The sequence below is a fragment of the Onychomys torridus genome, chromosome 5 (genome assembly GCF_903995425.1).
Source record: "Onychomys torridus chromosome 5, mOncTor1.1, whole genome shotgun sequence".
Classification (NCBI taxonomy): Eukaryota; Metazoa; Chordata; class Mammalia; order Rodentia; family Cricetidae; genus Onychomys; species Onychomys torridus.
The window spans coordinates 96,742,970-96,770,554 of NC_050447.1; the positions used below are offsets into that span (position 1 = coordinate 96,742,970).

General features: G+C 41.6%; 4 protein-coding genes and 2 non-coding genes across 6 annotated transcripts; 5 read left to right on the forward strand and 1 right to left on the reverse strand.

Annotated features, from left to right (window-relative positions):
• Nucleotides 1-8,823: 8,823 nt before the first annotated feature.
• On the forward strand, nt 8,824-9,812 carry LOC118583692 (olfactory receptor 2B2-like). The gene has a single exon (XM_036187292.1). The coding sequence runs from the start codon at nt 8,856-8,858 to the stop codon at nt 9,810-9,812; it is 957 nt and encodes a 318-aa protein (XP_036043185.1). The 5' UTR covers nt 8,824-8,855.
• Nucleotides 9,813-20,870: 11,058 nt separating this feature from the next.
• On the forward strand, nt 20,871-20,941 carry Trnag-gcc. Its single transcript has one exon. It is a non-coding gene; the product is annotated as a tRNA-Gly (tRNA).
• Nucleotides 20,942-21,314: 373 nt separating this feature from the next.
• Trnam-cau lies at nt 21,315-21,386 on the forward strand. The gene has a single exon. It is a non-coding gene; the product is annotated as a tRNA-Met (tRNA).
• A 3,552-nt stretch (nt 21,387-24,938) lies between these two features.
• On the reverse strand, nt 24,939-25,367 carry LOC118583743 (histone H2B type 1-H). Its single transcript, XM_036187343.1, has one exon. The coding sequence runs from the start codon at nt 25,332-25,334 to the stop codon at nt 24,954-24,956; it is 381 nt and encodes a 126-aa protein (XP_036043236.1). The 5' UTR covers nt 25,335-25,367; the 3' UTR covers nt 24,939-24,953.
• Nucleotides 25,368-25,637: 270 nt separating this feature from the next.
• On the forward strand, nt 25,638-26,030 carry LOC118583723 (histone H2A type 1-B). Its single transcript, XM_036187323.1, has one exon. It carries the CDS (start codon nt 25,638-25,640, stop codon nt 26,028-26,030), a length of 393 nt encoding a protein of 130 aa, XP_036043216.1.
• Nucleotides 26,031-26,847: 817 nt separating this feature from the next.
• On the forward strand, nt 26,848-27,258 carry LOC118583722 (histone H3.1). The gene has a single exon (XM_036187322.1). The coding sequence runs from the start codon at nt 26,848-26,850 to the stop codon at nt 27,256-27,258; it is 411 nt and encodes a 136-aa protein (XP_036043215.1).
• The last annotated feature ends 327 nt before the right edge of the window (nt 27,259-27,585 follow it).

Sequence of the window (27,585 nt, forward strand, 5' to 3'; positions counted from 1 at the left end):
ATGAGTCTAATTTATCTTTTATCATAACCAAGGAAAATTATAACTATCTAGACTTCAACTACATTAAAGACCTCAGAAGGATATAATATTACCTAAGTAAACAGGAAATGCATTTTAAGCAACTTCCAAAATTCTGCAAACAACAGAGACAGCTGCCTGCCTGGACAATCAGCCAAACTTCCTCTGCAATGTTGGGACATCCATCTTTAGCCCATAGGACTAATCTTTTAGTCACTTCTCTCTGTGTCCTGTAGAATGTCTGGCAGTTTCTTCTATGAAGCAGGAACCTGAAGGATCATTTTGCCTTGCAAAGTTCAGTGGTCACCTTCCTATGGGTCATGCATGTCCAGTTGATACAATATTTTGTCAAGCAGTCCAGGCAAGAACAGTTTCTTGCCCAAATGGCTGTTTTTGCCAAGAAGAAGATAAACTCTGTATGGAGTGTCTTCAATGCCCATCTTTCTCTTTGAAGTAAATTGGTACTGCCAGGAGCAGACATGTCTCACTGTCCAGAATATCTATTTTTAGAACATTTTAAGTGCCATATTCTGTAGGTTTTTGAAGTGTTTGAAGATTACCTACCCAATTGAATTATATCTATGTATACCTAGAAAACTTAACATGGCTATAAATTTGACTATCATAGAAGATTAATTATTAATCTGTATTTCTTAATTATCCATTACAATTTAAATAAGCTGCACAAACATAATATCTTAAACAAGAGTAGAAATATATATATACAGTATAACAAATTTAATTTCAAATTTGTATCAGTAAACTAAAACCTATACCAATGTAAAACATCTTAAACAAGTTGCTGCTCTTTAAAAATAGGTTGATTAATCTACCCTTTTATCCTATCATATATATATATGTGTGTATATATACATATATATACTATATTTCCATATCATATCCCCCTTTCTTCTTTTAGAAAGATACTGACTATGACCAATAACAATTTGTAACCAACAACCTAAACAAAGACAAACATCCATAATCCACTTTTTGGGAATGTGGGTGTAGTGTTCCCAGGCTACTTCCTCCTGATAAAGGGTGCTGTATTCCTGTGGAACACAAAGAAAATTTTAGGATTATGGTCAAGTTCTGATTGGATTGGTCTGTGAAGCTGTATTCTTTGAGCCTAGAAGCTGTTTTTGGATGTTGGATCATCTGGAGACCTCTCAGGTGGTCTTTCTTGATCAAGCTATATGAGCCTGGAAGCAATCCACAGGTTCTCATCTTCTGTGGAAACAAAAGCAGATCCTCTTTCCCAAAGCAACATGTCCTTAGACATGAATTTTGAAATCAAGATATCTTTAAAATATGCATATTGATTTAACTCAGTAGCTTTTTGATCAAATGTCTCTCTGTAGTTAAAAATCCCTAAAACAATATAATCCAGACTCTCTGTGTAATATCTATCTTTACATGGCTTATTTTTATTTTACCTTTATTGTCTCTTTAAAGACTTTATTTTTAAAACGTTCTATTTCTTGATATAACTGTCTATATTCTTTTTCCTCTCTTCTAAGCCTATATCTATAAAACTGTTTAGAGGTTTATTTTATCTGAATCTGTTTTATTGTCAATCTATTGTCAATCTATTGCTTTAAACTGCAGAGGCTAGTACTGAACCAGCAGCCGTGGCTGCTGACTCTGACCATCTCAGTTTTTCAACATGGTCGAGATAATTTATTGCCAGCTCTGGGAGCCATGCTGTCCACTGACTCTGGGAGGTAGTGGGTCTATGTTTCCATCCAGCAGCATGTAGCCCAGAAACCTTTTCTTTTCTTTTCTTTTTTTTTTTTTGACTGTACTAGCAAAAGCTACATCCACCATGCAGCATACTGTGCAGCTTACTGCGCAGCTTGGAGATGCCTCTGAATAACACAGTAGGAATCTACCATGTTGTAGGTCAAGCCTGCACTCCACAAACCCGCCATAGAGTAGCTCAAGCCCACAGGCAATAGCTGGCCTGAGAGAGACAACTAGGAAGCTGTTTTTAGCTCCATTTTAGAATCTTTTTTTTTTTTTAAAGCTTTCTCAGGTTTTAGATAGAAACTCTTGCCCCACATTGGGTGCCATTTGTAGCTAGAAGTTTTCCTGTGTTATGGCCTGCCAATGGTCAGAACAAATCTCTCCCACTTGTGTGTCCCAGAGGCTTATATTAATTAACACTGCTTGGCCATTAGCTCAAGCTTACTACTGACTAGCTCTTACACTTAAACTCAGCCCATTTCTGTTAATCTATATGTTGCCACATTCCCTGACTTTACCTGTGTGCCGTTACCCTGGGAGGTGGGCTGGTGTTTCATGACTCAGCTTTCCTCTTCCCAGAATTCTCCTCTCTGCTTATCCTGCCTATACTTCCTGCCTGGCTACTGGCCAATCAGCATTTTATTTATCAACCAATCAGAGCAACACATATTAACAGCATATAGAACATCCCACAGCAAGATGGCATGATTCGTAGTCATTTGTATATATAGGTAAGTGATGATTAGTCTTTCTGCAATAGGAAGAATCTACTAGTTACATATGTGCCACTGTGATCAAAATGACAGAAACAACTTGAGGAAGAAAAGGTTTGTTTTGGTTGTGGCTTGGCAAAGATTCAGTCATCAAGGCTGGAGGGACATGGCAGCCAACCTCAGTCCATGCCAGTTAGAGAGGAGGACTAGCCACACAACAGTGGGCCAGAAAGGTCAAGGGGAGAGGGAGGAGAGAGGACAAGGAAGAGGAAGAGGCAGAAGAAGAGGAAGAGGAAAAGGAGGAAACAAAGAGAATTGTAGACAACACACCAATATGCATGTAATACAGCAAAAGCAGTACTGAGGAAAAATTATACCCATTAGTACCTACAAGAAAAGTGAAAGATCACAGATAAACAATCAATTAGTGACCCAAGAAAATGTACTACACACACACACACAAAAAAACCAAACTCAAAAGTAGTAGAAGGAAAATCTAATAAAGATGAAAAAGTACATGAAATGGACTCCCTCAACTAAGAAAAGAAATGAATAGACAATTGTTTATGTAGCCATAAAACGGAACCCAGCTGTAATAAAACAAAAACACTACTAAGATGCATGTAGTAAGCGGATAAAATTCAAAACATTATGCACAGTTGAAGAATCTAACAAAAGTTTACACACTGCACACAAAGAAGTTTTGGTAGAGAGAAGTATGTGGTGCTCACACCAAGTATCCCACACCTGTGACACTGTCAGGACTCAATGGAGTGACCTGCCTCACGACGAGAGTGATGACATGCAGAGGGCTGGCTAAGCAAGGAGCTGTGTTGAAGAGCCTGGTTTCTTCTATTTGGAGAAGAAACAGATAAACAAGGAAAGGGAGAAGACCAAATTGAATTGGAATGAAGGTATCACTGAGAACTCATGTACTTACTGTGTACAGGTGAGTGAGTTAGAAAGAGGTGAAGAATGTCTGTGTGGGGGTGTTACATACTAATGTGTTCATGCACTCTTAGGTCAAGCTTTCTTTTCCATCCCCCCACCCCCAAGGAATCCAGAGCACTGTGGAGAAATGGCTGTTCGAGAAACATCTTGTGCTGAATGTATGGAAGGGTTTCTAGAAACAAGAGGACAAGACAAAGGGTGTAGTGGCAGCTCCAAGAGACTTATGTGGGTACAAAGTGGGGGAAATCTGAGGTCAAAATAATGACTGACTGAAATTTCAACTATTAGGATGAAGAGGGAATGTGTGAGTATATACTGCTTTAAAGTTTTGAACAGGAGAGTGGAGATTGGAAAGGGATCATTTCAAAACCATGGTGTCATGGATGCAGGTACACATCGAGGGGAGGCAGGAAGCAGAGGGGACTTTTAGTCAGATAAAAGAGGTCCAAGGCTATCTAAAGGATTCTTCTTCGTTAAGTCAAACATGACCTTAGATGCTATCTTAGGAAATTTATATGTGAAATAAAATTTTTGTTCTCATTGAATTAAGCAGTGAGCAGATGTGGTGGCATATCCCTATAACACCAGCACTTAGGAGGCTGAGGCCATCCTGAGCTACACAGCCAGACCCTGTATCAAAAATAAATACCAAACAAAAACAAACAATGGCAATTAACTGGTTCTGAGAAACTCTGGATAGCTTACAAAAAGAAAATGAATCCCCAATGAGCACAAAATGTAGTTTTCATTCGATAAAGCACTTTATTTCCAGGCCATTCCTTTAGTGTCTGAAAAAGTAGAGAATCCCATCCCTAGAGGGAAGTTCCTTTTGAGCTAATCAGTGATAGAGAGACATCGTTTGGCAGATCCCCTGCCTGTGTCCCATTGGGTCAAGTGCTGACTTTGCCACTATAAACAGAAGACCTAGGCAATGTACAGTTGAGATTTCTTCCACCAACCAAAAGGAACAGCAGTCTTTACAGACAAAGTATTTTTACCCAGGTTTGCAATACTGACAGGAAAAAATAATCTTTAAAAGTAACAGTAGATTCCCTAAACTGTAAATGATATGGAATCAATGCCACACATTCCAGGTCTGAGTGATACTCCCTGCTCCCTGTTCAGATAACTGTGTTTGGGGATCTCAGAACTTCTGCACAGCAAGTGAAACTAAAGAACTTTATTCAGTTTGCCAAAATGAGTATACAGCTAAACAGAGGAGGAAGGGGCCACCGTTTCTGTGCATTTTAAATTAATACTACTTGCATTCAAGGCTACTTGGTCATCAAAGCAAACTCATCTGTTTCCAATGCTTAAGTTGGTGGTAAGTAACTGCATTTATTCAAACTGCTAAAATTCACATTAGGATTTCAGTGTTAGAAGACATTTGTCATCTGGGTGGGGACCATGGCCTTCACAGCAGGTCTGCTGTCCCTTTTGTTTGCTGCTCAAGCAGATCTGGGCTTTCAGAAAAGCAAGCTAAGCTGGAGGAGCATAGAAACCCAAGCTTCTGCCTTCAGGGTTCATCTCTTCAAAGAGAAAATTTTATGTAAAACCTTCCCTTATTAGCTGTGCTGGGGGAAGACACCTATTATTTATGCTTACAGCTTATCAAAAAAGGGTAGTATGGTAAAGAGCCTCTCATCAGGGTATAAGGTAATTGGAGGAATCATCAGTAAATAATTTTCCATGGAGAGGAAAATGTCAACTCAATCCCAACACAGAAAAAAAAACTGACATTGAAAGTGCTTAATTCACTCACTCAACTGCACAGGTGGAAGACCTGGAACTGACTCTTGTTCCCTTCTTGTCCCAGTGTTCTTCACATCATAAAGCTTAAAGAGCTGTTATCAAGATTTCTCTCATCTTTTTGAGTTTTCAAGCTCAGATATGGGGCCAGGAAACTCAAGAGGAAGATGAAAGCAGAAGGCCAACCCACACACAGGCTAAAAACCAAATACATAAACATATAAAGTAGTGATATTATTCATCAAGGAGGCGCCCTAAACTTTGGATTAAAATACTCTCAGATGACTGCAGAAAAAATTGTAAAGACCCCTCAGCAGCTTCCCAAAACTCTCAATAACCAATGTCAGCTTTAACTCACTGCTGTGCTCAGATTAAACTGTTTTGGGTTTTTTGTTTGTTTGTTTGTTTGTTTTTTGAGTTTTTTGCTGGCTAAGTGACAGTTGTTATTCTAGAGGATAATGCTATTACTCTAAGGTGCTGCAATGTAGGCATGCTTTAAAGGAGAGAGACCTATTTGGTGACCTCAGAGACACCAGCAGTAACTGCAAGCAAGTAGAGTAGACATTAAGAGGCAAAAATAAGAGCATAGTCCAGGTAGTTCACCAATGCAGCGAAGGGTACCCTAACCTTTGATTTTATGTTCTTTTTCATAAATAAATGTTCTTCTAAGGCAAATGCTCTAAGTCTGAGTTCAACTCACTTAAAATACAGAATGATAGCAATACTATCTAGAGATATGCTTTTAGGAGTTCATAAATGTTTGAGGGGGTCTCACTTGCTGAAGATGGACACATTCAGAAAGCTGAATAAAGGCACAGTGTGAGAACTAGAGCATTGAATTCTTCCACTCCCTTCCTGGCTTTCCTGACTGTTTCTCTGTTGTTACCACTGTTCCAACAGTTCCTCCTAGAGCGATGAATTCTTCTGTTCCTCTTGTTCTGTGACTATGGAGCATGAGAGGATGTCACATATCACAGCTGCACTAATATATATGTTGTTCATTAACAAATTATAAATCATGACTCTCAGGGTGAGGGGTACATTGATTAGAAATGAGTTGACTAATTTTCTCTCCTTTATTGATAATGAAGCTTCCTGGAGAAATAGTCTTTTGCTGAGTTCTCAGAAGAAACATTAGAATCAAGGTCTTAGTCATTTGGGTCATTGGTCATGTTGGAGGAGAAGACACAATGTCCTTGATGGTGAGATGCCTCTTTCGCAATAATACAGAGATTATTTTACTCTTTAGCATTAGTTAGGGAGACTTTACAACTTAACCAGTGAGAACCCAGTTTGGAAGCAGAAGTAACTCAGTCAGTTACTATGCCAGGACCACAAGTCCTTGGTGAACTGAGACATACAGTCACTGTAACTATATGGACTTGTTACAGGATGGGGGGTGGGGAGTGATACACTCTTGTAATACTAAGACATGTAAAGTGTATAGTATGTTAGAGACCTGTACCCAGCACGTGGAAGGGTACAGCAGGAGGATAATGCCAACATCAGCTATGTATCAAGATTGAGGCTAGTTTCAACTACATAAGACTCTGCCTGAAAAGAAACAAAAACAACAAAAATGAAATTGTGAAGCATGTGAAATGTATCCTTACTAATATTATTTTTCCTGTTCTTTCTACCCTGTGCCCACAATTCTTGGCAATGCATGTTTTTGACTAAAAGGATAAAAATGTGTTTCTTCAATCCATGCATTAAATGTCCTTGTAGATTCATATTGAATTTTAAGAAAGCGCCAAGTTAAAGAAATTTAATTTCTTATGAAGATTCAAGTCTGATGGCTATTAAAGTCTTCACTAAAGTTGTTCTAGTCTGGAAATAGAAGCCCAAATAATCTGGGGAGTAAAGCAATTAAAATATTATAAGAGAAACATGTGCTCATTTTAAAACAGAATCGACAGCTGGCAGATTAGCAGGCCAAGACTGGTTTGCTTTCCTCTCAGTCTGTGTTTCCCAGGGACAAGAGTCTCTTCCATATTCCTCATAGTAACTTTCAACTTGCATATTAACAATTAGATCCTGAATGCTGTATATTCTTTAAATGGAAGGAATCATGCTATACAACTGTTTAGTAATGTAATTTCACTTAGAAGGACATTGGAGACAGGGAATCTAGCTGCGTTTGGCTCACTGCTTGTCTGCTGTGCTTGAAGGCCAGGGTTCTGTCCCAGCATGCTTCAAGAGAGAAAGACAGGGCACATCTCTGAACTGCACTCTAGAGGTGGGAGCAAGAGGGAGACCCAGGTGAGCCTGGGCTGCCAGGAAGTTTCATGCAAGTTTGGCCACCTGATATCTCGTCTAAAAGAAAAACTTAAAACTTTGTGTCTCTATATATGACCATATATCTCAGGTTTCTTAGGGGAGAGCAAGGGGATGCTTCTTGAGGGAGTACATGTTCTGGGACGAGTAGAAAAAAAATCAGCACCCTTTGCTAAAATTTTGATGAACAGGATCAGAGCTGAGAAGCATATTTTCTAATGGTGATTAAGTCATAAAGTAATTTAGATTATCACAGAGAATGGTTTAGGATGCATACATTCGTTAACTGTCAGATTGTCTCATAAGTACTGTCAGAATGTAGAGCTATGAGTAGTTTCTCAAAGTATCCCAGTACTCGGACACCTGTGGCCCAGTGCCTGTGGTCCTGTGGCCCAGTACCTGTGGTCCTGTGGCCCAGCACCTGTGCTCCTGGGGACCAGGCACTGCCAAACAGTTTACACAGATGATGATGTCTGTACTCAGGATATGGTGCGTTGGCCCCTAGGATTGAAGCCGACAGTTAGGGTTGTAACATAACCACCTGCACCACTGATCCATTTGGAAAAAAAGCTCCAAGGGAATCTTTTGGGCATTTCTGTCTTTGTATCACTGTGGCTACATTGAGCACACTGCTGTGTTCCCATAGAGTCAGGCTGAGTGGGGTGACATTGGGATTCTCAACAGGCCAGATATGCATTTGTATTTCTATCTTACAAATGAGGAACCTGAAGATCAGAACACAAGATGCATTTCTAGGGCAATACAACTAGTTACAGTGGGGGTTGGGGTGGATGAGCCAGGCCTGCCAGCCTCATTATCACACCAGCAAACAATCCTGTGTAGATTCTGTGCCATGAGCCTAAGAGGACAAGTCTCCTGACATTGTGTCCAAAACTTTCTAGATAGAAGTCATAATGTCTGGACTTATCTGAAGGAAGAACAGGAATAATGGGGAAACAAGGTTTAAGTAGTTGTAAGAAATGCCTACAACCAGACACTCCCACTGATTCTGGGAGGAGATTTAAGTGAATTCAAATAATAGGAACAATATCTAAATGCCCCCCCCCAACAGCAGGTATCTGGGTAGAAAGACCCCAGAAGACCCATCCACGGAACAGAAACCCCAAAGGAGAAGCTCTGTGGCTCTAGAAACTCATATAATGCTGTGACTTGAAATCACTTTGTTATAAACTGTTGCATAGGAATCCATAAACACCTATGAAAGGTTTGACAGATGCTTAACCTTTTGTCAGTCTATTTTTCAAACCTAACAGGATCAGCTTATAAATGCAAGCAACACTCTGACATCGTCAGTTCATAACTAACTGATGCAGCCAATAATCATATTCACCACTTACTAACCCTTTGTGTTCCAGGGACCTGGAGGCTGTACCATTTGACATGAGTCTGGTGAATGAGAGCATCTCAGAGGAATTCATTCTCTTAGGGTTTTCAGATCGGCCATGGCTGGAGCTGCCGCTCTTTGTGGTGTTTCTCGTGTCCTATATCTTGACCATCTTTGGGAATATGATGATCATTCTTGTGTCCCGCCTGGATGCCAAACTCCACACCCCCATGTACTTTTTCCTCACTAACTTGTCCCTGCTGGACCTGTGCTACACCACCAGCACAGTCCCACAGATGCTCATCAACATATGCAGCACCCGGAAGGTCATCAGCTATGGTGGCTGTGTGGCCCAGCTTTTCATTTTCCTGGCCTTGGGTTCCACTGAATGTCTTCTCTTGGGCGTCATGTCCTTTGACAGGTTTGTAGCCATCTGTCAACCTCTCCATTACTCAGTCATCATGCACCACAGGCGCTGTCTCCAGTTAGCAGCTGCATGTTGGATCAGTGGCTTCAGCAACTCAGTATTGCAGTCTACATGGACTCTTCAGATGCCACGATGTGGTCACAAGGAAGTGGATCACTTCTTCTGTGAAGTCCCTGCCCTGCTCAAGTTGTCCTGTGTGGATACAACAGCAAATGAGGCAGAGCTATTCTTTATCAGTGTGCTGTTCCTTGTAATACCTGTGACTCTCATCCTTATCTCATATGCTTTTATTGTCCAAGCAGTGTTGAGAATAAGGTCAGCTGAAGGTCGGCGAAAGGCATTTGGGACATGTGGCTCCCACCTAATTGTAGTGGTACTTTTTTATGGTACTGCCATCTACATGTATCTGCAGCCACCATCCCCTGCTTCCAAGGACCGGGGGAAGATGGTGTCCCTCTTTTATGGGATCATCACACCCATGCTGAACCCCCTCATCTACACCCTTAGGAACAAAGAGGTAAAGGGAGCATTTAAGAGGTTGATAGCAAGGATCTTTGTGATTAAAAAAGAAGCATTGCCCAAATAACAGCCCTATTAGTATAAATTTTTACAGCTGATAAACTATATTGTTTTATTCCCTACGGAAATATTATGATGATCCTCCTCAAATAAAATCTTTCTGAGAGAGAACTACATCAGTGTTTTGCTGCCTAGATATATTCAGTTCACGAGCCATGAGAAGTGACCTTTTATGATCCTCCCAAACACCTAACCCCATAAGCTCCATATTTTCAAGCTTTATGCTATTTGTGTGCTTGGTAAGGATTCTCAGACTTCTCAGGGTCTAAAGTAAAAACCTGAGAATTGTTTCTACAAAAACAAGGCATTTCATACACATGCAGATACACTGTTATGCACATAAACATACTCCCACGCTCTTTTAAATGTGTAGATGCTCTAACAGAAATATGTAATGCGGCCATAGACTCATCTTTTTGAGGCTTGGGTGAAAATTCAGCATTGTCTCTACACCAACACATATTTAAAATTCACAGTGAATCCTCCACCCAAAGTTTATTAAAATATTTATTTTATTTCTATAGTTTCTACCTCTGTTAAATAAAAGTCACATCCTGTTTTATCTATCAAAAAAATAATAAAGCAATATTTTAACCTTTAATCAAACTGCTTTGTGACATTCTAAATTATTTCTCTCATATATATTTATACATATTAAATATATATATATCATCTTTCCTCATTAACTCTTAAAGGATCTATAGTTTAAATCATTTTTTTTTAAAAACAGCCTTACAATGATGCCCACTCATGTCCACTGTACTTTTGTTATGCAAGAAGAAGTTTGTTTTCTTGCTGTTACTTGCCTTGAGTCAACAGACTATAATTTATATTCTTCCACATTTTCAGAAATCAATAGTGCTGAACAAAATTGTTATACACTATAAGTCCTAACTGATTGTTTATTATATATTACACTAATTAATCTCTTCAATTCTTTTTCACCAAACTGATCTTAAAAACAGAGAATGCAGTAACAACAACAAAATGCATAGAACACTCACACTGAATTGAAGCACCCTCGGGGGTTCTAACACAGCAGATCTGAGGGGAGACTAAGAACTTGTCTTTCTACAAATCCCCAGAAAGTGTTGATGTTCCCTGGCAGGGAGCAGGCTTTAGGAACTGCTCTACTAACAGTTAAAGAAAACAGCAATTACACTGGGGTCCCATCCTTTATATCTATCAATGGGAATTAAAGAGAAAAATGGGAAAGAATACTAGAAGTGTATTTTGAAAACCGGAGGGCATTTTCTAAGGGAAGTACACACATATCTTAAAGTCCACGTAAAGGAAAGACCAAATTTCCAGAGACAACTTTTTAGTCATTTCAAAGTCAAAGTCAGTGTCCTCTAGAGATCTGTGAGAAGCTGGCTGTGACGGCTCTCAAAGGCAGGATGCTAAGGAGAGAGCGGTTGGACCGCGTGCTCCATCCTGGCCCTCTGAGATAGTACTGATATTTTCTCAGATGTCATCTGGATGCAGCCTCAGAATCAGGGTGAGGTCGAATGAGCTGTTCTCTGTCCTCTTGACTAAAGGGGGGTGGGTGTTGGAGGAACTAGCAAAAGGAAGGAAATTGAGGTATTTTATGCTTTTAAAAGTGAGGAATTTAATTGATTCGGCACACTGTATACTGGTGAATTTTAAAGGAATGTATAGCTAAATGCTACAAATATTTTCCTAATAGTTGATGTATATGTGTACAGATGATACACGATTCTTGATTGCCCCAGGTAATTCTCATTATACTTTTGTACAATGTGGATCCAATAGTGACTAAGGAGACAGAATAATTCTATGTGCTCCTATCTGTGTTAAAACCTCTCATAACTAGTGATTAATAAAATGCTGCTATCTTGGAAATAATTCACTATTGATACAGGTTTTAAATATTTTACTCTACTAATTGACACTTATCAATAGCCTGTCTGGATTTAAAAATGACAGGATTAATAAGATGATGGAATAAGAGAAAATAATTCTAAAGGCATGAGAAATATGATTTAAAGTAAAAGAAACAAATAAATGGGTGTTATTTAACATAAATCAGTGTAGTTATGTCAAGTTCACTTTCTATACTAAAAGGTACAGAAATATGATTGACTACATATTCCATAAAATCCTCACCTGGGAGAACATACTGATAAACTATTGGTTATAGCTCTGAGATTTGCATTTAAGTTGGCATGTTATATAACTAGAATGCCTTCATAGAATAGAGAGTGAGGAACTGAGCAATCAGAATGCCAAACTTCTTGAAGACTTTTTAAGGCATGGATTTGTTCAGCATGGAGTAGGACATGTTTTGTCCTGATGTCACTGACATCAGCATTGGAAGGGTGCTCATGAATGTAGTTTCTTTCATAGAGAGCAGAATCCCTACCACTGGGTAAAAACCAAGAAGTTAATTCTAGTACTACAGAAGAAAGGACTCATAAAGATACTGACACTGTACCATGCTAATTGAGTGGACCATTTCTGACAATCTTGGAAAATAGATAATTATGACACAAGGCTGAAACAAAAATCTCCTCAATGCTTTTCTATTTCGTTCTGTTTCAGTTTTCTAGAGTGAAATCAGATTTGATATGGTGATTCCTCTAAGTGACCAAAAGAAAGAAAGCAGACAAACAAAACGATAGACAGGATACTGGCAAGTCCTGCGCAGATGTTGAGCTGGTGGCTGTGGCTTCTAAGAAGGACAGAATTGCCCATTTGATTGTGCTCATGGATGTCATACTGGAGGAACGGGTCAGTGTCTCTGAGATCTCCAAATACTGTGGAGAAGCTGGACCGCGCAGCTTGTAAAGATCCTTCCAACCTAAAACGTTAAAGTCCTGTCAGCTATAAGAAGAGTTTGGCTAGATATGAAAAAGATTTCCAAAGTTCTGGATGTTATGTACCTGAAACCAAGGCGCAAGCTGGCCATTTTCCTCAGGTGAGTGTCGAGGAAGAGCTGTCCCATGCATGCTGCAGCTCCCGGAGTCTGTGGGCTGGTCAGGTTGCTTGCTCACAACCGGATGCTCTCACCTTGGCTCCTTTTGCTTTTCTTTCTCTACTTCATGAGCCTCAGCCGAATCTCTCTCAACCCGTCTCATAAATATTCATGATGGCATTTGGGAGTCACCTAAATAATCTAGAATAAATGCCTCCTCTGAAGATTCTCTATTACACCTTTTGCTAATTAAGGTAACACAAGTTCTGTGGACCTACCTCATTGCCAAAGTAAGGTCATCACTAAAGTGCTGAGCCATCTGCACCGTTCTGGATCGGGTAGCCACTCATCTCCTAAAGACAGAAGGAGAAAGCTGTTTCCTAGAGTCTCAATCACATTAGCAAGAATCCACTTTCATCTTACTCTTAGCATCAACACTAGCTGACAGTGGTGAGAAAAATTTAGACTCCACACATTTTTCCTATTTGAAGCAGTAGAAGAAAGATTGCATCACTTACCAGGATATGCATTGAATTAAACATTGGGCAAAAGTTGGCAGGAAAATAAAAATTTTCCATCTCTTGGCTGTTGTGAATAGAGCTACAGTAAACATGGGAGTGCACATGTCTCTGAAATACTGATTTCATTTCCTAGATGACTGGGCAGTAGTGAGATTTCTGAATTATATGGCATTTCTAGTTCTTTGAGGAACTTTTAAACTGTTTTCTGTAATGGTTATGCTAATTTAAATTGTTTTCTGTGGTAGGTAATATGGCACCAACAGTACATAAATGTTCTATTTTTTTCTACATCATCACCAGTATTATAAAGCCCATTATTACTGGGGTGAAGTGACGGATCATCATTGTGGTTTTGGTTTGCATTTCCCTGATGAAGTAAGGCTCCGTATTTTTAGAGGAACCCACTGGTCATCTTTATGTCAACCTCTTCGAAATGTCTGCTTAGATCTATTGCCACTTTTTCTATCTTTTAAAGCCTTGCTATATCCTGAATTCCTCACATATTCTGAATGGTGACTCACATACAATCTGCAGCTATGTTCTCCATTTTTTAGTTCAATTGTTTCCTCTTGTGCAGAAGCATCTGAGTTTGATATGGTCCCATATACTTACTTTTGATTTTATCTCTTGTGCATTTAAGGGCTTGTCCAAAAGAGCCTTCTACATTCTAATGTTGTCAAACATTTCCTCCATTTTTTTTTTTTTCATACAAAGACTGGCCTATTTTGAAAGTGTGTTTTTGCATCTTTGTTGAAAATCAATTGGCATAGATGTACAGGATTAATTCTAATCTTTCTATTCTGCTGTTCTGTTTGCTTTTATGCCAGAACTTTTTCTGTTTTGATTGCTTCAGCTTGATAGTATATTTTTAAACCAAGAAATGTGATTATAATTGCTTTATTTTGTCCAAGACTTCTTTTTGTGTGAGTGTAATATATGTGTGTGTATATGTTCATGAGCATATAAACATACATTCGAAGGGCCATTGAACGTATCAAATGCCTTCTGCATCTATTGAGTTCAAAGTGAGATTTTTGTTTTTACTGTATGGTGTAGCATGCTTGTTATTTGTTGGAGTATCCTTTCATCCCACTTAGTCTTGGTGAATAATCTTTTAAATGAATTGTTGGGTTTGGCTTGTGAATGTTTCCTTAAGGATTTATTTAGTTGTGTTCATCAAAGATACCACCCTGCAGATTTATCACTGTGTCTCTGTCATCTTTTATATCAGGGTAATGCTGGCAACATAGCATATACTTGGAATAATTCCTTCCTCAACTTTGTTGGAGTCATCTAAGAAGAGTTGATATTAGTGACTCTTCAAACTCTTGGCAGGCTCTGCTGTGAAGGCCTCTGGCCTCGGCTTTCTTTTGATGCAACTTCTTCATTGCTATTCATTGTTACTGATCTTTCCAGATTTCCTACTTTGTCCTGGTTTAATTTTGTCAAGGTATGTCTGTCCAGGAATTTGTCCATTTTTTCTAGGTTAGTTATCAAGTTTGTTGACATATAAATGTTCGTACTAATGCCCAATGATTTTATCTCAGCTGTGTTTGTTCTGTTTCCCATTTCTCATCTCCTCTTCTCTTTCTCTTACTTAGCTAGCTAAGGCTTTGCAAAATTTGTTTATATTGCTGAAATAAAATTTTAGTTTTTCTGGGCTGTGATGGCACATACCTTTAGTCCTAGCATTCAGGAGGCAGAGGCAGTCAGATCTCTGAGTTCCAGGCCAGCCTGGTCTACACCATGAGTTCTAGGACAGCCAGAAGTATACAGAGAAGCCCTGTCTCAAAAACAAAAGCAAAAAGTCCCTTAGTTTCTGCTGACTGTTTAGGGTCATTTTATTTGTCGTTATTTAAGTTATCTCTGTCTGAACTTAATTATGTCTTCTTTTTGGCTGATTTTGATTTTAGTTTATTCTTGTTTTCCTAGATTCTTAGAAGGTAATGTGAGTTATTTGAGATTCTCTCTCTCTCTCTTCCCCTTCCTTATGTTGTCCTGATGTAGCTGCTTGTGATGTATTTTCCTCTTGAAACTATGGTTACTGTAGGACATGTTTTGTTATGTTGTGTGTCTTCTCCTTTCATTTGTTTCAAGTTATTTCTTCTACAAAGAATTACTATTTAAAGATCTGTTTTATCTTCATTTATGTGTCTGTCTGTAGGAATGTATGTAGGTGCCTGTGGGGACCGGAAGTGGGCATCTGATCCCCCCGAACTTGGGTTATCGGTGGTTGTGAGCTGTTTAACGTGAATAGTGGAAACCAAACTTGCACTTATCCTCTGGAAGACTAGCAAATGCTTTGAACCATCTCTCTAGCTTCCTCACAGAATTACTTGTTTTGGGGGGAAAAATGGAAGAATGGTAGCATTGTGCATAGTAGTAGAAACAAGTTTATTAGACAGTGATCATGAGTCTGTTGGTCAGGTGTCTGGCTCTCTAGCAGGGATCCCACCATTTGGGTGATGGAAGCAGAAAGATTGTGCGTCAGATGCCAGCCTGAGCTAGTGGAATTCTGTCTCAAACAAAACAAAACTCTCCTAAAAATTAAAACAAAACCAAACAAAAAAATGAACCTACAGGTTTAGGATGTGTCTTGGTTTGCTTGATAGTGTGTGACCAAAAGTAACTGGGGAGGAAAGAATTTACTGTCATAAAGAAGGAAGTCATGGCAGAAACCTGGAGTGGGGAACGGAAGCAAAGACCACTCAGGACTGCAGCTGCTGTCGTGTTCCTGGCGGATCACCCAGGGTTACCTGTACAGGGGTGGTACCACCCAGAGTGGACTAGCTCCTCCTACATTAATCATTAATTAAGAAGACACACCACAGATTTGTCTGCCAGCCAGTCTGATGGAACCATCTTGTCAATTGAGGTTTCCTCTTCTCATGTGACCCCAGCTTGTGCTAAGTTGACAAGAAAGCAAAACTAAGTACCAAACAAAGCATCAGCTAATCGGCACAGGATGCTCGTGTCATATTATTATAGGAGATAACTGCCACAAAACACTTCCCAAGGGTTATTGGGTTTCTGTGGAAGTTGATAGGTTTTCATTGGATTTGCATCTTATGCACCGTTTCAGCTCGAAAATATCTAAGGCCTATCACCATATTATTTTTCTTTTTATTTTGCTAATTAATTTTTTTGTGTGGTACTTAGAATTGCATCTTGGACTCTATGCTTGGCAGGCAAGGACCCTATCACTGAGCTGTGTGCTCACCCTTGCTACCTTTTTCTAAGATAAAGACACAGGCCAATGAAACAGGACATGAAGACAAAATGCAGACTTCCAGATGATTTCAACTAAGTTCATGATTTTTTTCTTGACCCACTGAAGGTTCAAGAGGAAGTTGTTTAAGGTCTGTGCATTGATATAGCCTCCAACTTTTTCATCCTATAAGTTTCTAGCTTTACCACTGTAGTTGGGTTGGAAAATACATATATTCGGTATTACTTCAGTTCTTTTAGAACTGTTGAGACAAAAAGAAGCCATATTTTAAAGACACAAAAAGGCAAATGGTAGATTATTGGGAAGGAGTGTATGATGTTAGCACCAGTAAAGGAAAATCTGATTTGGCTATGTTGTTATTAAAAAATAGATTTCAGACCAAGGAACATTATCAAGAACTTATCATCAGTTACTAGTGATAAAAGATGAGTTCTTCAGAGGGTATGCAAATTTTAAGCAAGTGTACACATAATACAACTTCAGGATACAGGAAGAAAATCTGGGAAACAAAAGCAAAAGTAATCATAACAGCTGAAGACTTTGGCAGACACAGGAGAAGCTCTGGACATTGCTCCTTTGTAAAGAACTGACACTGTCAACAGGCCTTGGTCAGAAACATAAAGAAATTTATATTAATAACTGCACCTCGTCAGAGAAGCAGGCGCCAGACAGCTTTCGTCATCCAAGACACTCACCTGTGTGTAGCTCAGGATGCTGTGGTAACTACTGCCATCCAGAACCATACACAGAATGCCAGCTGTGGGAACAGCCAGAACAGTTTACACAGGCAGCCTTGCCTGTGAGGAGGCACAGTCCTCGGCTTTCTCCTTGAGGGCAGCGATTAGGGGTATGTGGGGGACAAACTGCAGTGAAGGAGGGAGGATTGAGGCAGGGAAAAGTGAGATGGTGGACTATTGTTAGAGTAAGAAACATGTTCAAAAGATAGTGGTATCAAGCAGCGTGCTCCTAGGGTGGAGTTGAAGCCATTAGACGTAATGCTCTCACACCTGTGATGGATCAAAGCAAGAGCTGCTGGTTTTCTTAAGGTATTAGGCAAAAGTGTGGCAATGAGACCCAACTAAGTAGATGTGTAGTTGTTTGCTTTTTCTCTTTGCTCTTTGGGGACCCACCACCCAGCTCCCAAATAAATACATGAGTCTTATTCTTACTTATGAATGCCTGGCCTAGCTTGGCTTGTTTCTAGCCAGCTTTTCTTAACTTAAATGATCCCGTCTACCTTTTGCCTCTGGGCTTTTACCTTTCTCTGTTCTACGTACCGTTCTTTCCTTACTCCATGGCTGGTTGTATGGCTGAGTGGTCCCTGGCATCTTCCCTCCTTCTCCTTTTCTTGCTCCTCCTTCTTCTCTTTTTCCCCTTCTATTTATTCTCTCTGCCTGGCAGCCCTGCCTGTCCCTTCTCCTGCCTAGCTATTGGACATTCAGCTCTTTATTAAACTAAGCAGGTGTTTTAGACAGGCAAAGCAGCACAGCTTTACAAAGTTAAACAAATGCAACATACAGAATGCAACACATCTTTGCATCATTAAAACAAATATTCCACAGCATAAAAAAATGTAACATATCTGTAACAATAATTCCACAACATAGATGAGAAGTGGAGAAAGGCAGAGAAAAATATAAACAATCTGTCTTTGGTATTTAGGCATGATCTTTATTTAGGTTTAAATAAGAAGTATTTGGGCATAGGAAAGATATGTACAGTGATGCAGTCTGTTCAGAGTGGACTGACTGATCCCTGTGTCACTTCTCCAAAGCTCAGGGAAGTTGTCGTTGCTCTCATGACTGGAGGGGAGTGATCTGACTATGGAAACATTTCTATCTCAGTTTTTCCTGATCTCCCACAGCCCCAGTGCCAAGGCAGGCCATGGAAGCCAGAACCTTTCTTCTCTCAAATAGTCACAAATCCCAGGAGTGTTATTTCAGCCTTTCCCTTCTAGTCTGTGTAGCAATGGCTAAGAAATTTCCTGACCTACATGACCTGATAAGACATTCCAGGAGGAGTCTTATCCTAAACCAGTGAGGAATTAACACTGCTTGGAGAGGCCAGGAAGACTCTGGAGACAGGCCTTCTAAAGGCTCTCACTCAGCCTATTTATGTTTGTTCACACTGTTCAATGTTCAGTCATTGCTGTCCTGTCCATTGCTGCCCACACTTCATCAAATGCAATCATAAAGATAGATGGTTCACCCTCAGTTCAAGGCTCCCACATCATGTCAAACTTTGATCAAATATATTTGCTATGTTTTCTTCTTATTAGCCTCTTTCCTTAATAGAGGTGTTGGCTCTGTGCTTTATGATGGACAGAAAAAGAATGATCTCCTTTGATGTCATTATACCAGAAAAAGTCAGCTGTGAGGAATTGAAAGGGTAGCGTGATCATACCATATAATGCCTTACTCAGAGGCTAGCTGGTCTTGTTGCCTGGCTCATGCTAAGGGCCAGCATTTCATTAGCGAGCATATTATTATGACCGATGGCAAAGATAAGCAGTTCAGCTCATCACTTGTTGGTAAAAAAAAAAAAGAGCCCCACCTGGGTTGGTGAGACAGCTCAATGGTAAAGGCACTTGCCACTCAGATGTGAAGGCCTGAGTTCAATCCCAAGATCCTAGAGCAAAAGGAGACTAGCAACTTCTGACCTCCACAGGCAGGTGCAAGCATACAATACACACGTGCATGCATGCATGCACTGACACACCCACCCACAATAATAACAAAGTAAAGCTTTCGGAAAGAAGAGCGGTCCATGAGTCCTAAGTCCTCTGAGCAGGGTGCGAGGCAAGAGAGCAAATAGAAACACCACTCCAAGGCCTCCGCTTGGGGGTTTCCTGATCGGAGGCCCCAACCTTCGCTTTACCCTTCTCTACCGTAGAGAAATCCTTTTTGTGCAGACCTTACGATCACAGGGTTCTTTCCTTTTTTGCAAGAGTTCCTTTCTTTCTTTGCAATAGCAATATTGGGTTAAAGTCTCTCCTGGATGTAGATTTTCTTTTATTTTTTAAGTTTAGTTTTGGGAGCGCTTAGCTCTGGAAAACACTAACAGATCTTTCAGGAAGAGAGTTCTTATTGCCATAGTCTCTCTCTCCAGTGTTGCTTCCAAATGGGCTCTCCTTCTTCAGTGTGGTTTTTTAATCTAACAGTGTATTCTGGAAAGAAGCCCTTTATCAGGTATGCTGTGCATTTTTTCTGTAAACAATGCCTTTGGCTGAACAGGTTTTACATTTTAATTCAATACTGAATATTCTTTCTCCTCTCTCATTTAATGTGGGGTTTAAGGCTGCATCCATAAAAGAGATTTTTGTTTTGTTTTGTTTTTCATTTTTTTCTCTCCCTGTCCCCTCTATTTATCCTTCACTCATCACCAGGCTCCACCCTCAGCTTCTGTCCCATCGGATATTTGGAATCCTCAAGTTTTTTTGGAGAGAATTTCTCCACCCTTTCAATTTCTCCAGAGGTTTCTGTAGAGCTGCACAATTATATTTTCACTCCGGAGGTGCCTGAAAGGAGACCCCGAGCAAAACCAGATTTAGTATGCACAAAGGAAACCCAGTTATGACCTCGCTCACACATTCATTTCGACATTCCTGAGCTTTTATGGAAAGGCTTCTCTTTGGATTTTCTGTTGATTGGATAACAGCAACTACATCTTGAGTTTATTATGCAAAGTCATCTAACACGAGCTCATTTTTATATTTTTATGGAAGTCACGATTGTGCCTTTTGAGAGAAGTTATCCCTTGATGAGATCGCTGCACTCGATATTTCTAAAAGACATCCCAGAGCTACTTCAGAAATCAATGCAACCTTGACCGCCCAATGTCCTTCTTACCCGCCAGCACGCCTGCTGACCTCCCGCGGGTGACCAGCAGGGAGCAGCACTGGATCCCACAAGCCAGAGAGGGTCTCGGGGTTCCTGCCCTATTGTGCTCTGCTCTTCTGCGCCCTCTGGTTGGGCTGGGGAATTCCTTCCCATTTTCTTACTTTTCTTCAATCTGCTAGTGTTCCTCCCGGTTCCACCCAGATTCCTAAGCGACTGCTGAGAATTGCATCCCTTGAAGTGATATTCACAGTCTTCGCAGGTGCCCGCCTCCTTACTGGCCCCCAACAATCTCCCCCTACCCTTACCGCCCCGGTCCTGCAACCTCTCTACCCCTGAAGGGAAACTTATAAGGTCTGCAAGGTGGTGGCAAGTGTCTGGGACGCCCAGTGGTTGCAATAAATCAGGAAGAAGCATTACGAAAGGTTATTCGATAAAAGTATAAAATGACATTCATACCTTTTTTATAAAGAAATTATATTTTAATAGTTAAAAATAGGCAATGCATACATTTGTAAGATTATTAAGCTCATGGGAAGTACAGGCATTGGTGGTTCAGTGGTAGAATTCTCGCCTGCCACGCGGGAGGCCCGGGTTCGATTCCCGGCCAATGCACGACGATATTTTCTTTTTTTTTTTTCTTTCCTTAAAAGCTACACAGAGAAGCCCTGTCTCAAAAAAAAAAAAGAACATCTTGAAAATACAATTCGCCTCAAAGTCAGTCGCTTTCCTTACTTTTTCGACTATTTGCATATGTTAATCATATTTTTATTAAAATCGCCCTTTCAAATGAACAGGACTAATAGTTTAAGGACAAGTTGTTTTCTTAAACAGTAACTTTTATTTATCTGAGGCCATTTGAAATAAAAATTTTCCGAACAAATTTCATTAGATCTGAATTTTTAATTAAAGTAACCAAACATTTTTTTAAGGGTGGTGTTTACATGACTATATAAAGGTATCAATTCAGAGACCTAGTCGTGCCGTTAGCAGAGTGGCGCAGCGGAAGCGTGCTGGGCCCATAACCCAGAGGTCGATGGATCGAAACCATCCTCTGCTAGAGTGAACTTTTTACATTCTCCACAAAGAAAATCTATAAAACTGAAGTTTTAGCAACTTTCTACTGTTTGCTCATAGAAACGGGAATTAATAGCCAATTGTAGCGTCATGCTATTACTATTCCTCCAAGCTCAAAAAACGCGGTTTCAGTTAACTGGGAGATGGTAACTATCTCAGAACGGTGATATTAAACCCAGCGTCCAAAATAGCACGTCTGTACGCCACCAGACCGCATAACACAGATGCTCAGTTCAAAGGAGCTGCTCCTTATAGCTACTACGTATAGCACGGGTTTAAAGTGTCAGCGGAAGTGATAACGAGTAGCCTTTTGCTCCTGCTCCGTTTTCCTCCTCGCAGCTTATTACCACCACCAGCTCAGTATGGTGTGCTTTCTTTACCCCTTTGGCAGTGTGGGGAGCTCATTCACTAGGACCGGGGTTAATCTGTTTCTGTTCTGTAGTCCCCACTCTACCTTGAGCCTGGCATGGTGACGTTTGACACATCTTGGATACTGGTGATATCTAGTTCATCGTGCACTAGAATTTAACATTGTTCTTCAAAGGTTACAAAAATGATCAAATGGCACTGATCTATTTATTTCACACCATGAACTATAGGTCTCTTATATTTAAAGGAAGGAGAGGATGAAGAGTGGGAATTTTGATGGAGGATAGTGGGAGATTCACACAGCAAAGATAACGCCAGCCTTATTTCGGTAGCACACCAGTGTTGTTCTTTTCCATGTAGTTGTCATCCAGGTCCATCTCGCCCACCTTGTAGAATTTAGACTTCTCCACAGGGCAGGCCAGAACTCAGTGATGCAGGTTGTGATGCCTGTTAGAGGCATGTTCTTTGAGGGAATGGGCTTCATGGCTGGTCAATTCTAGTGAACAAACATTTACACCCTAGCACTGTAAATTTTGCTTATCTCTAACAGGCCGGGTTAAGCATACTACTTATTTTGAGAGTCAGTGCCCCCTCAGCTAAATTCTACTTTGTGTGATTTTCTGTCTCCCAAGCAAATCTATTAACAAAACCTTTTTATAATATTAAGCCCATTACTTTGAGTTTCTTCTACTACATAGCCAGTTCAAGGACAGCTGGCCTATATGACACCTTGTTTCAACAAACAACACAAAGTCATTTTGAGAAAGAGCACCTATGGGAAGGTTGCTTTCAACGGGAGCACATTTTCTTTGTACAACAAATCCCTTTCCCAAGGCTGAAACAAATCTTTTCGAGTTCACATTTGTGAGTGAGGCCTTTTTAGAAACAGGCTGTTTCTGAATGAAGAGCCTTTGAGGTCACTTCTAACGGAGAGAGAAGGGAGCAGGAAGAGTGGATACTGCAGAAAATTACACAGAAGGCAGTGGAGTGGAGTGGGCAACGCTACAGCCTCTCATTCTTCAAATCATTTACACATTTTAGAGCTCTGGACATTGAGTATGGAGATTTCCCAACCTCAGAATTTCCTAGACAGGAAACTGTGTGGGGAAACAGTCTCCTGGCAGAGAACTGAGTGTCACTGGTGAGGTCTAGAGAAGCAAAGGGGGACTGAGACCCACATATCAGCCTCACCTTCTTGCCACAGTCAACATCTGGGAAAAAAAACAAAAAACAAAAAAACTGGCATCTTATCAGTTACAGTCAGTCTCTATTGAGTTGTAAGATATCCTGACCATCAAAGGCAGCCAAAGACCCCCATTATTACAGTCAGGTTATCCCCTGAAAGGGCATAAGATCTTCTGGAATTGTCTTTATCCACCTCCAAGTCTTTGGCAATTTGTTCTAACAACTCTTATCTCTTTTGTGAAGAATCACTGATACTGTTCCAAGCCAAGTTTCCAGTGTCAGGCCTGGCTGCATTTATCTCCCAGTAACTAGTGGACTCTCCAGCATCAGGCCTTGGAAGCACCAGCCCTTCTAAATTCTGTACACAGAGACTCACGGCCACTGCAGAGGACCTGTGCTGTCACTGGGCATCATGAGATGGACCTGACCCGGCAATTGCTACTTCAGATGAAGAATTTTAGAGGGCAGAGTTCAGAGGTCGTGACACAGAAGTAATGACTGAAATTTTGAAGTTTTGCCTCTCATTGTAGGTGCTTAGGCATAGAGGATGACTTCAGCCAATGAATTGGCTGAGCAGCATCTGGAGACCTTGTATAGGGGGAAACACAAATATAATAAGATCTAAGGCTGGCACTGATGGTTTTCTTCTTAAAATCCATGCTGCCTTCTGGGATACAAACTGACACCTTTTTTTCTGCTTAAAGTCTTAATTGTTGATTTCCTTAAAGTCAGAAGTTGATTTCCTTAAACAGTTCTCTTTGGTTCTCAAACATGAGTGGAGATTTAAAAAAAAAGGTCATCAGTTCACTACACAGACATTTTAAAAACAACTGGTGATCCTTGCTTTGTCTAAAGTAGCCTGGAGAAGAGAAAGAGAGAAAGGGAGAGAAGAGAGAATTAAAAACAAAACAAAACAAACAAGAAAACCTTAGGAAGTTCATTTGCCAAGGATCTATACTAGGAATCAGCGCTCGGGCTGATTCATGTCACCTTTACCCTCACCCTTTTGCTTCTTGTAAGACAGAAGAGAAGGGAAAAGCCACCAGAGAAAAGGGAAGTAATTTTAAGGACAAGACTGAGGAAAACAGGTAGAAGAGAGTGTATCACAAGGCACAGAGGCAAGGAGGCCACTGGTATCTTAACTTCCTTTATTTAGTCATTCGGCATTGTATACACATATCAAAACATCACATTGTGTCCCAACTAATGTATAAAACTTGTCCTTGCTAGTTAAGAATAAATAAATAAAAATAAAAGCAGAACAAAGGTAATATATGTAGAAAAGAATGATTGTTTTTATGACATCATTAAGTTTGCAGGCAAAATGGATGGAACTAGAAAAAATTATCCCGAGTGAGGTAACACAGACCCAGAAAGACAAATATGATATGTACTCCCTCATATGTGGTTATTAGGTGTAAAATAAATGATAACCAGGCTATGAGCCACAGCCCCAGAGAGGTTAGGTAACAAGGAGGGCCCAAAGAGGGATGCATAGATTTCCCTAGGAAGGGAATAGAAGAGATCTCCTTTCATTAAACGGTGTGGGGTGGTGATATGAGATGGGGTTGGGTGGGCTGGGGGCAGGATGGAGGGGAAGAGTAATGAAAGTCTTGATGGGGGGAGTGTACTTGGGGATTAGGGACAAATCTGGTGCCAGGGAAGCTGCCAGGAATACACATGGGTGACCCCAGCTAAGACCTCTAGGAATAGTGGAGAGGATACTTAAAACTGTCCGTCTCCTGTAATCAGATTGGTGATTACCCTGTCAGCATGGAGCCGACAAAATAAAGGTCGACCTCGATTGATTCAAACATTCCTATTACCCCGGAAAGGGGGAACTTGCCGGGCTAAAGGGTAAATAAAGCTCTAGAGTGGGAGTGGAAATATCAAACAGGACTGACTTCCCAAGATTAATACATGTTAACAGCTATTTCATATGTAAACTGTGGGTGGCTCTGAAAAGAGCCTTTGGGTCAGAGTGGGGTCCGCCCGCTCACTTGGAGCTGGTGTACTTGGTGACGGCCTTGGTGCCCTCGGACACGGCGTGCTTGGCCAGCTCCCCGGGCAGCAGCAGGCGCACGGCCGTCTGGATCTCCCGCGACGTGATGGTCGAGCGCTTGTTGTAGTGCGCCAGGCGCGACGCCTCGCCCGCGATGCGCTCGAAGATGTCGTTGACGAACGAGTTCATGATGCCCATGGCCTTGGAGGAGATGCCCGTGTCGGGGTGCACCTGCTTCAGCACCTTGTACACGTACACCGAGTAGCTCTCCTTGCGGCTGCGCTTGCGCTTCTTGCCGTCCTTCTTCTGCGCCTTGGTCACCGCCTTCTTGGAACCCTTCTTCGGGGCGGGCGCAGACTTCGCGGGATCAGGCATAGCGATGAACAGAACAAGAGAGAAACAAGCACAGTAAAGAGCAACTAAGAGTCAAGACGTAGCCTGCGCTGGCTGCTTTTTAAACAGACTTGTGGCTATACCGATCGCAACTACCAAACGTCACTCACTAAATGCCCAATCAACGCAGGGATTTTTCAAAACCACGGTGCCATTGGTTGAGGCGAAAGTGCTCTATGTAACCAATGAAATCGCTCCGTTTTCGCGCCCTGCGGTGACTATAAACTGCGCCAGTGTGTCTTTCTCGTTACTGACTGAGCATCTTCTAACAGCCAGTTTCCTATCATGTCTGGACGCGGCAAGCAGGGCGGCAAGGCTCGCGCCAAGGCCAAGACCCGCTCCTCCCGGGCCGGCCTGCAGTTCCCCGTGGGCCGCGTACACCGGCTGCTCCGCAAGGGCAACTACTCGGAGCGGGTGGGCGCCGGCGCCCCGGTCTACCTGGCGGCCGTGCTGGAGTACCTGACGGCCGAGATCCTGGAGCTGGCCGGCAACGCGGCCCGCGACAACAAGAAGACGCGCATCATCCCGCGCCACCTGCAGCTGGCCATCCGCAACGACGAGGAGCTCAACAAGCTGCTGGGCCGCGTCACCATCGCGCAGGGCGGCGTTCTCCCCAACATCCAGGCGGTGCTGCTGCCCAAGAAGACCGAGAGCCACCACAAGGCCAAGGGGAAATAAGACATTAAAAACAAACCTTTTAGCTAAGCCAAAGGCTCTTTTAAGAGCCACCCACCCTTTCTCCAAAAGAACTGAACACTGAGGAGAATAGAATAGAATGGCTGTTAGGTGCATTATGTTGTTGCCCCACCGTCTGCTCAAACCACTGAAACACTGTTGCCTCTGTACATTGAGTCGAAAATTGTTTAACTCCTGTGGGTGTGCTAACTAAAGGTTGGATGTTGTCTAGAGGTTAAGACTGGTACTTTGACCAAATAAATGTTTGTTTCAACTCAAGACACTTAGAACTGCATATTTATTGGGAAACGATCACTATGCACAGCCCTCACTTGAATGCTTTTTATGAGCATGACTGATAAGGCAGCCGCCATTTGCCAACATCAAAACCAGCTAAGGATGTCACATCAATACGTGGTATCACAGCTAAGCATATTTCCACTCCCCCTCTCCCCCTCTTCCCCTCTGTGCAAATTAAAGGCCAAAGTGTTAATCATTTAAAGCCGTTTTTAAAAGTCACTACCTAATCCATTACCTTTTATATAATCTGAAACAGAAAGAAGGCTGTAGAAATATGCTTTAAGAAAAATTACATTGGTTTCCACTAACACGCGGTCGAATTGTCTTTTCATTGGGGCAATTCCACACTATTGCTCAAAAAGCAAATCATTCATCAGCCTGCGAGAAAACACAAGGACTCCACAGCCAATTGAGTTGTTCCTGCAGCCATTTTGACCAATCAGAATCCGTTCGTCTGTATAAATTTTGGTCGCGGGACGGGTTAGCTCAGGCTTTTTTGCAAACTGAAGCTGTAGAAAGTATGGCTCGCACTAAGCAGACGGCCCGCAAGTCCACCGGCGGCAAGGCCCCGCGCAAGCAGCTGGCCACCAAGGCCGCCCGCAAGAGCGCCCCGGCCACCGGCGGCGTGAAGAAGCCGCACCGCTACCGGCCCGGCACCGTGGCGCTGCGCGAGATCCGGCGCTACCAGAAGTCCACCGAGCTGCTGATCCGCAAGCTGCCGTTCCAGCGCCTGGTGCGCGAGATCGCGCAGGACTTTAAGACCGACCTGCGCTTCCAGAGCTCGGCAGTGATGGCGCTGCAGGAGGCCTGCGAGGCCTACCTGGTGGGTCTGTTCGAGGACACCAACCTGTGCGCCATCCACGCCAAGCGGGTCACCATCATGCCCAAGGACATCCAGCTGGCCCGCCGCATCCGCGGGGAGAGGGCGTAAAGTTGGTCTCTTCAGTCTTTTTCAAAGGCTCTTTTCAGAGCCACCCACGTCTGCACTGAAAGAACTGTTTGGCTTTGTTCAGCCTTGGCATTTTGGGACTCTTCCTTACCAGTTTGTTACCCAAATTACTTAGTGTTGGGTCTAGTACCTAAGCATTTGGTCGTAAATTTGTAGCCTAAATACCTGCGCGATTGTTTTTTAGGTACTTGCACAGCCATTGAAGCCAGAGTCCATTACAAAGCCATCTCCATTTTAGGTATGTGTGAAGCTTAAGGCTTTGTCTCCGTTTATCATGCTAGAAATTAGAGACAAATGTGCTTTTAAAGT

Excerpts from the sequence above, each read along its gene's own strand:
- LOC118583722 (XM_036187322.1), top strand. The coding sequence starts at position 26,848 with ATGGCTCGCACTAAGCAGACGGCCCGCAAGTCCACCGGCGGCAAGGCC.
- LOC118583723 (XM_036187323.1), top strand. The coding sequence starts at position 25,638 with ATGTCTGGACGCGGCAAGCAGGGCGGCAAGGCTCGCGCCAAGGCCAAG.
- LOC118583692 (XM_036187292.1), top strand. The coding sequence starts at position 8,856 with ATGAGTCTGGTGAATGAGAGCATCTCAGAGGAATTCATTCTCTTAGGG.
- LOC118583743 (XM_036187343.1), bottom strand. The coding sequence starts at position 25,334 with ATGCCTGATCCCGCGAAGTCTGCGCCCGCCCCGAAGAAGGGTTCCAAG.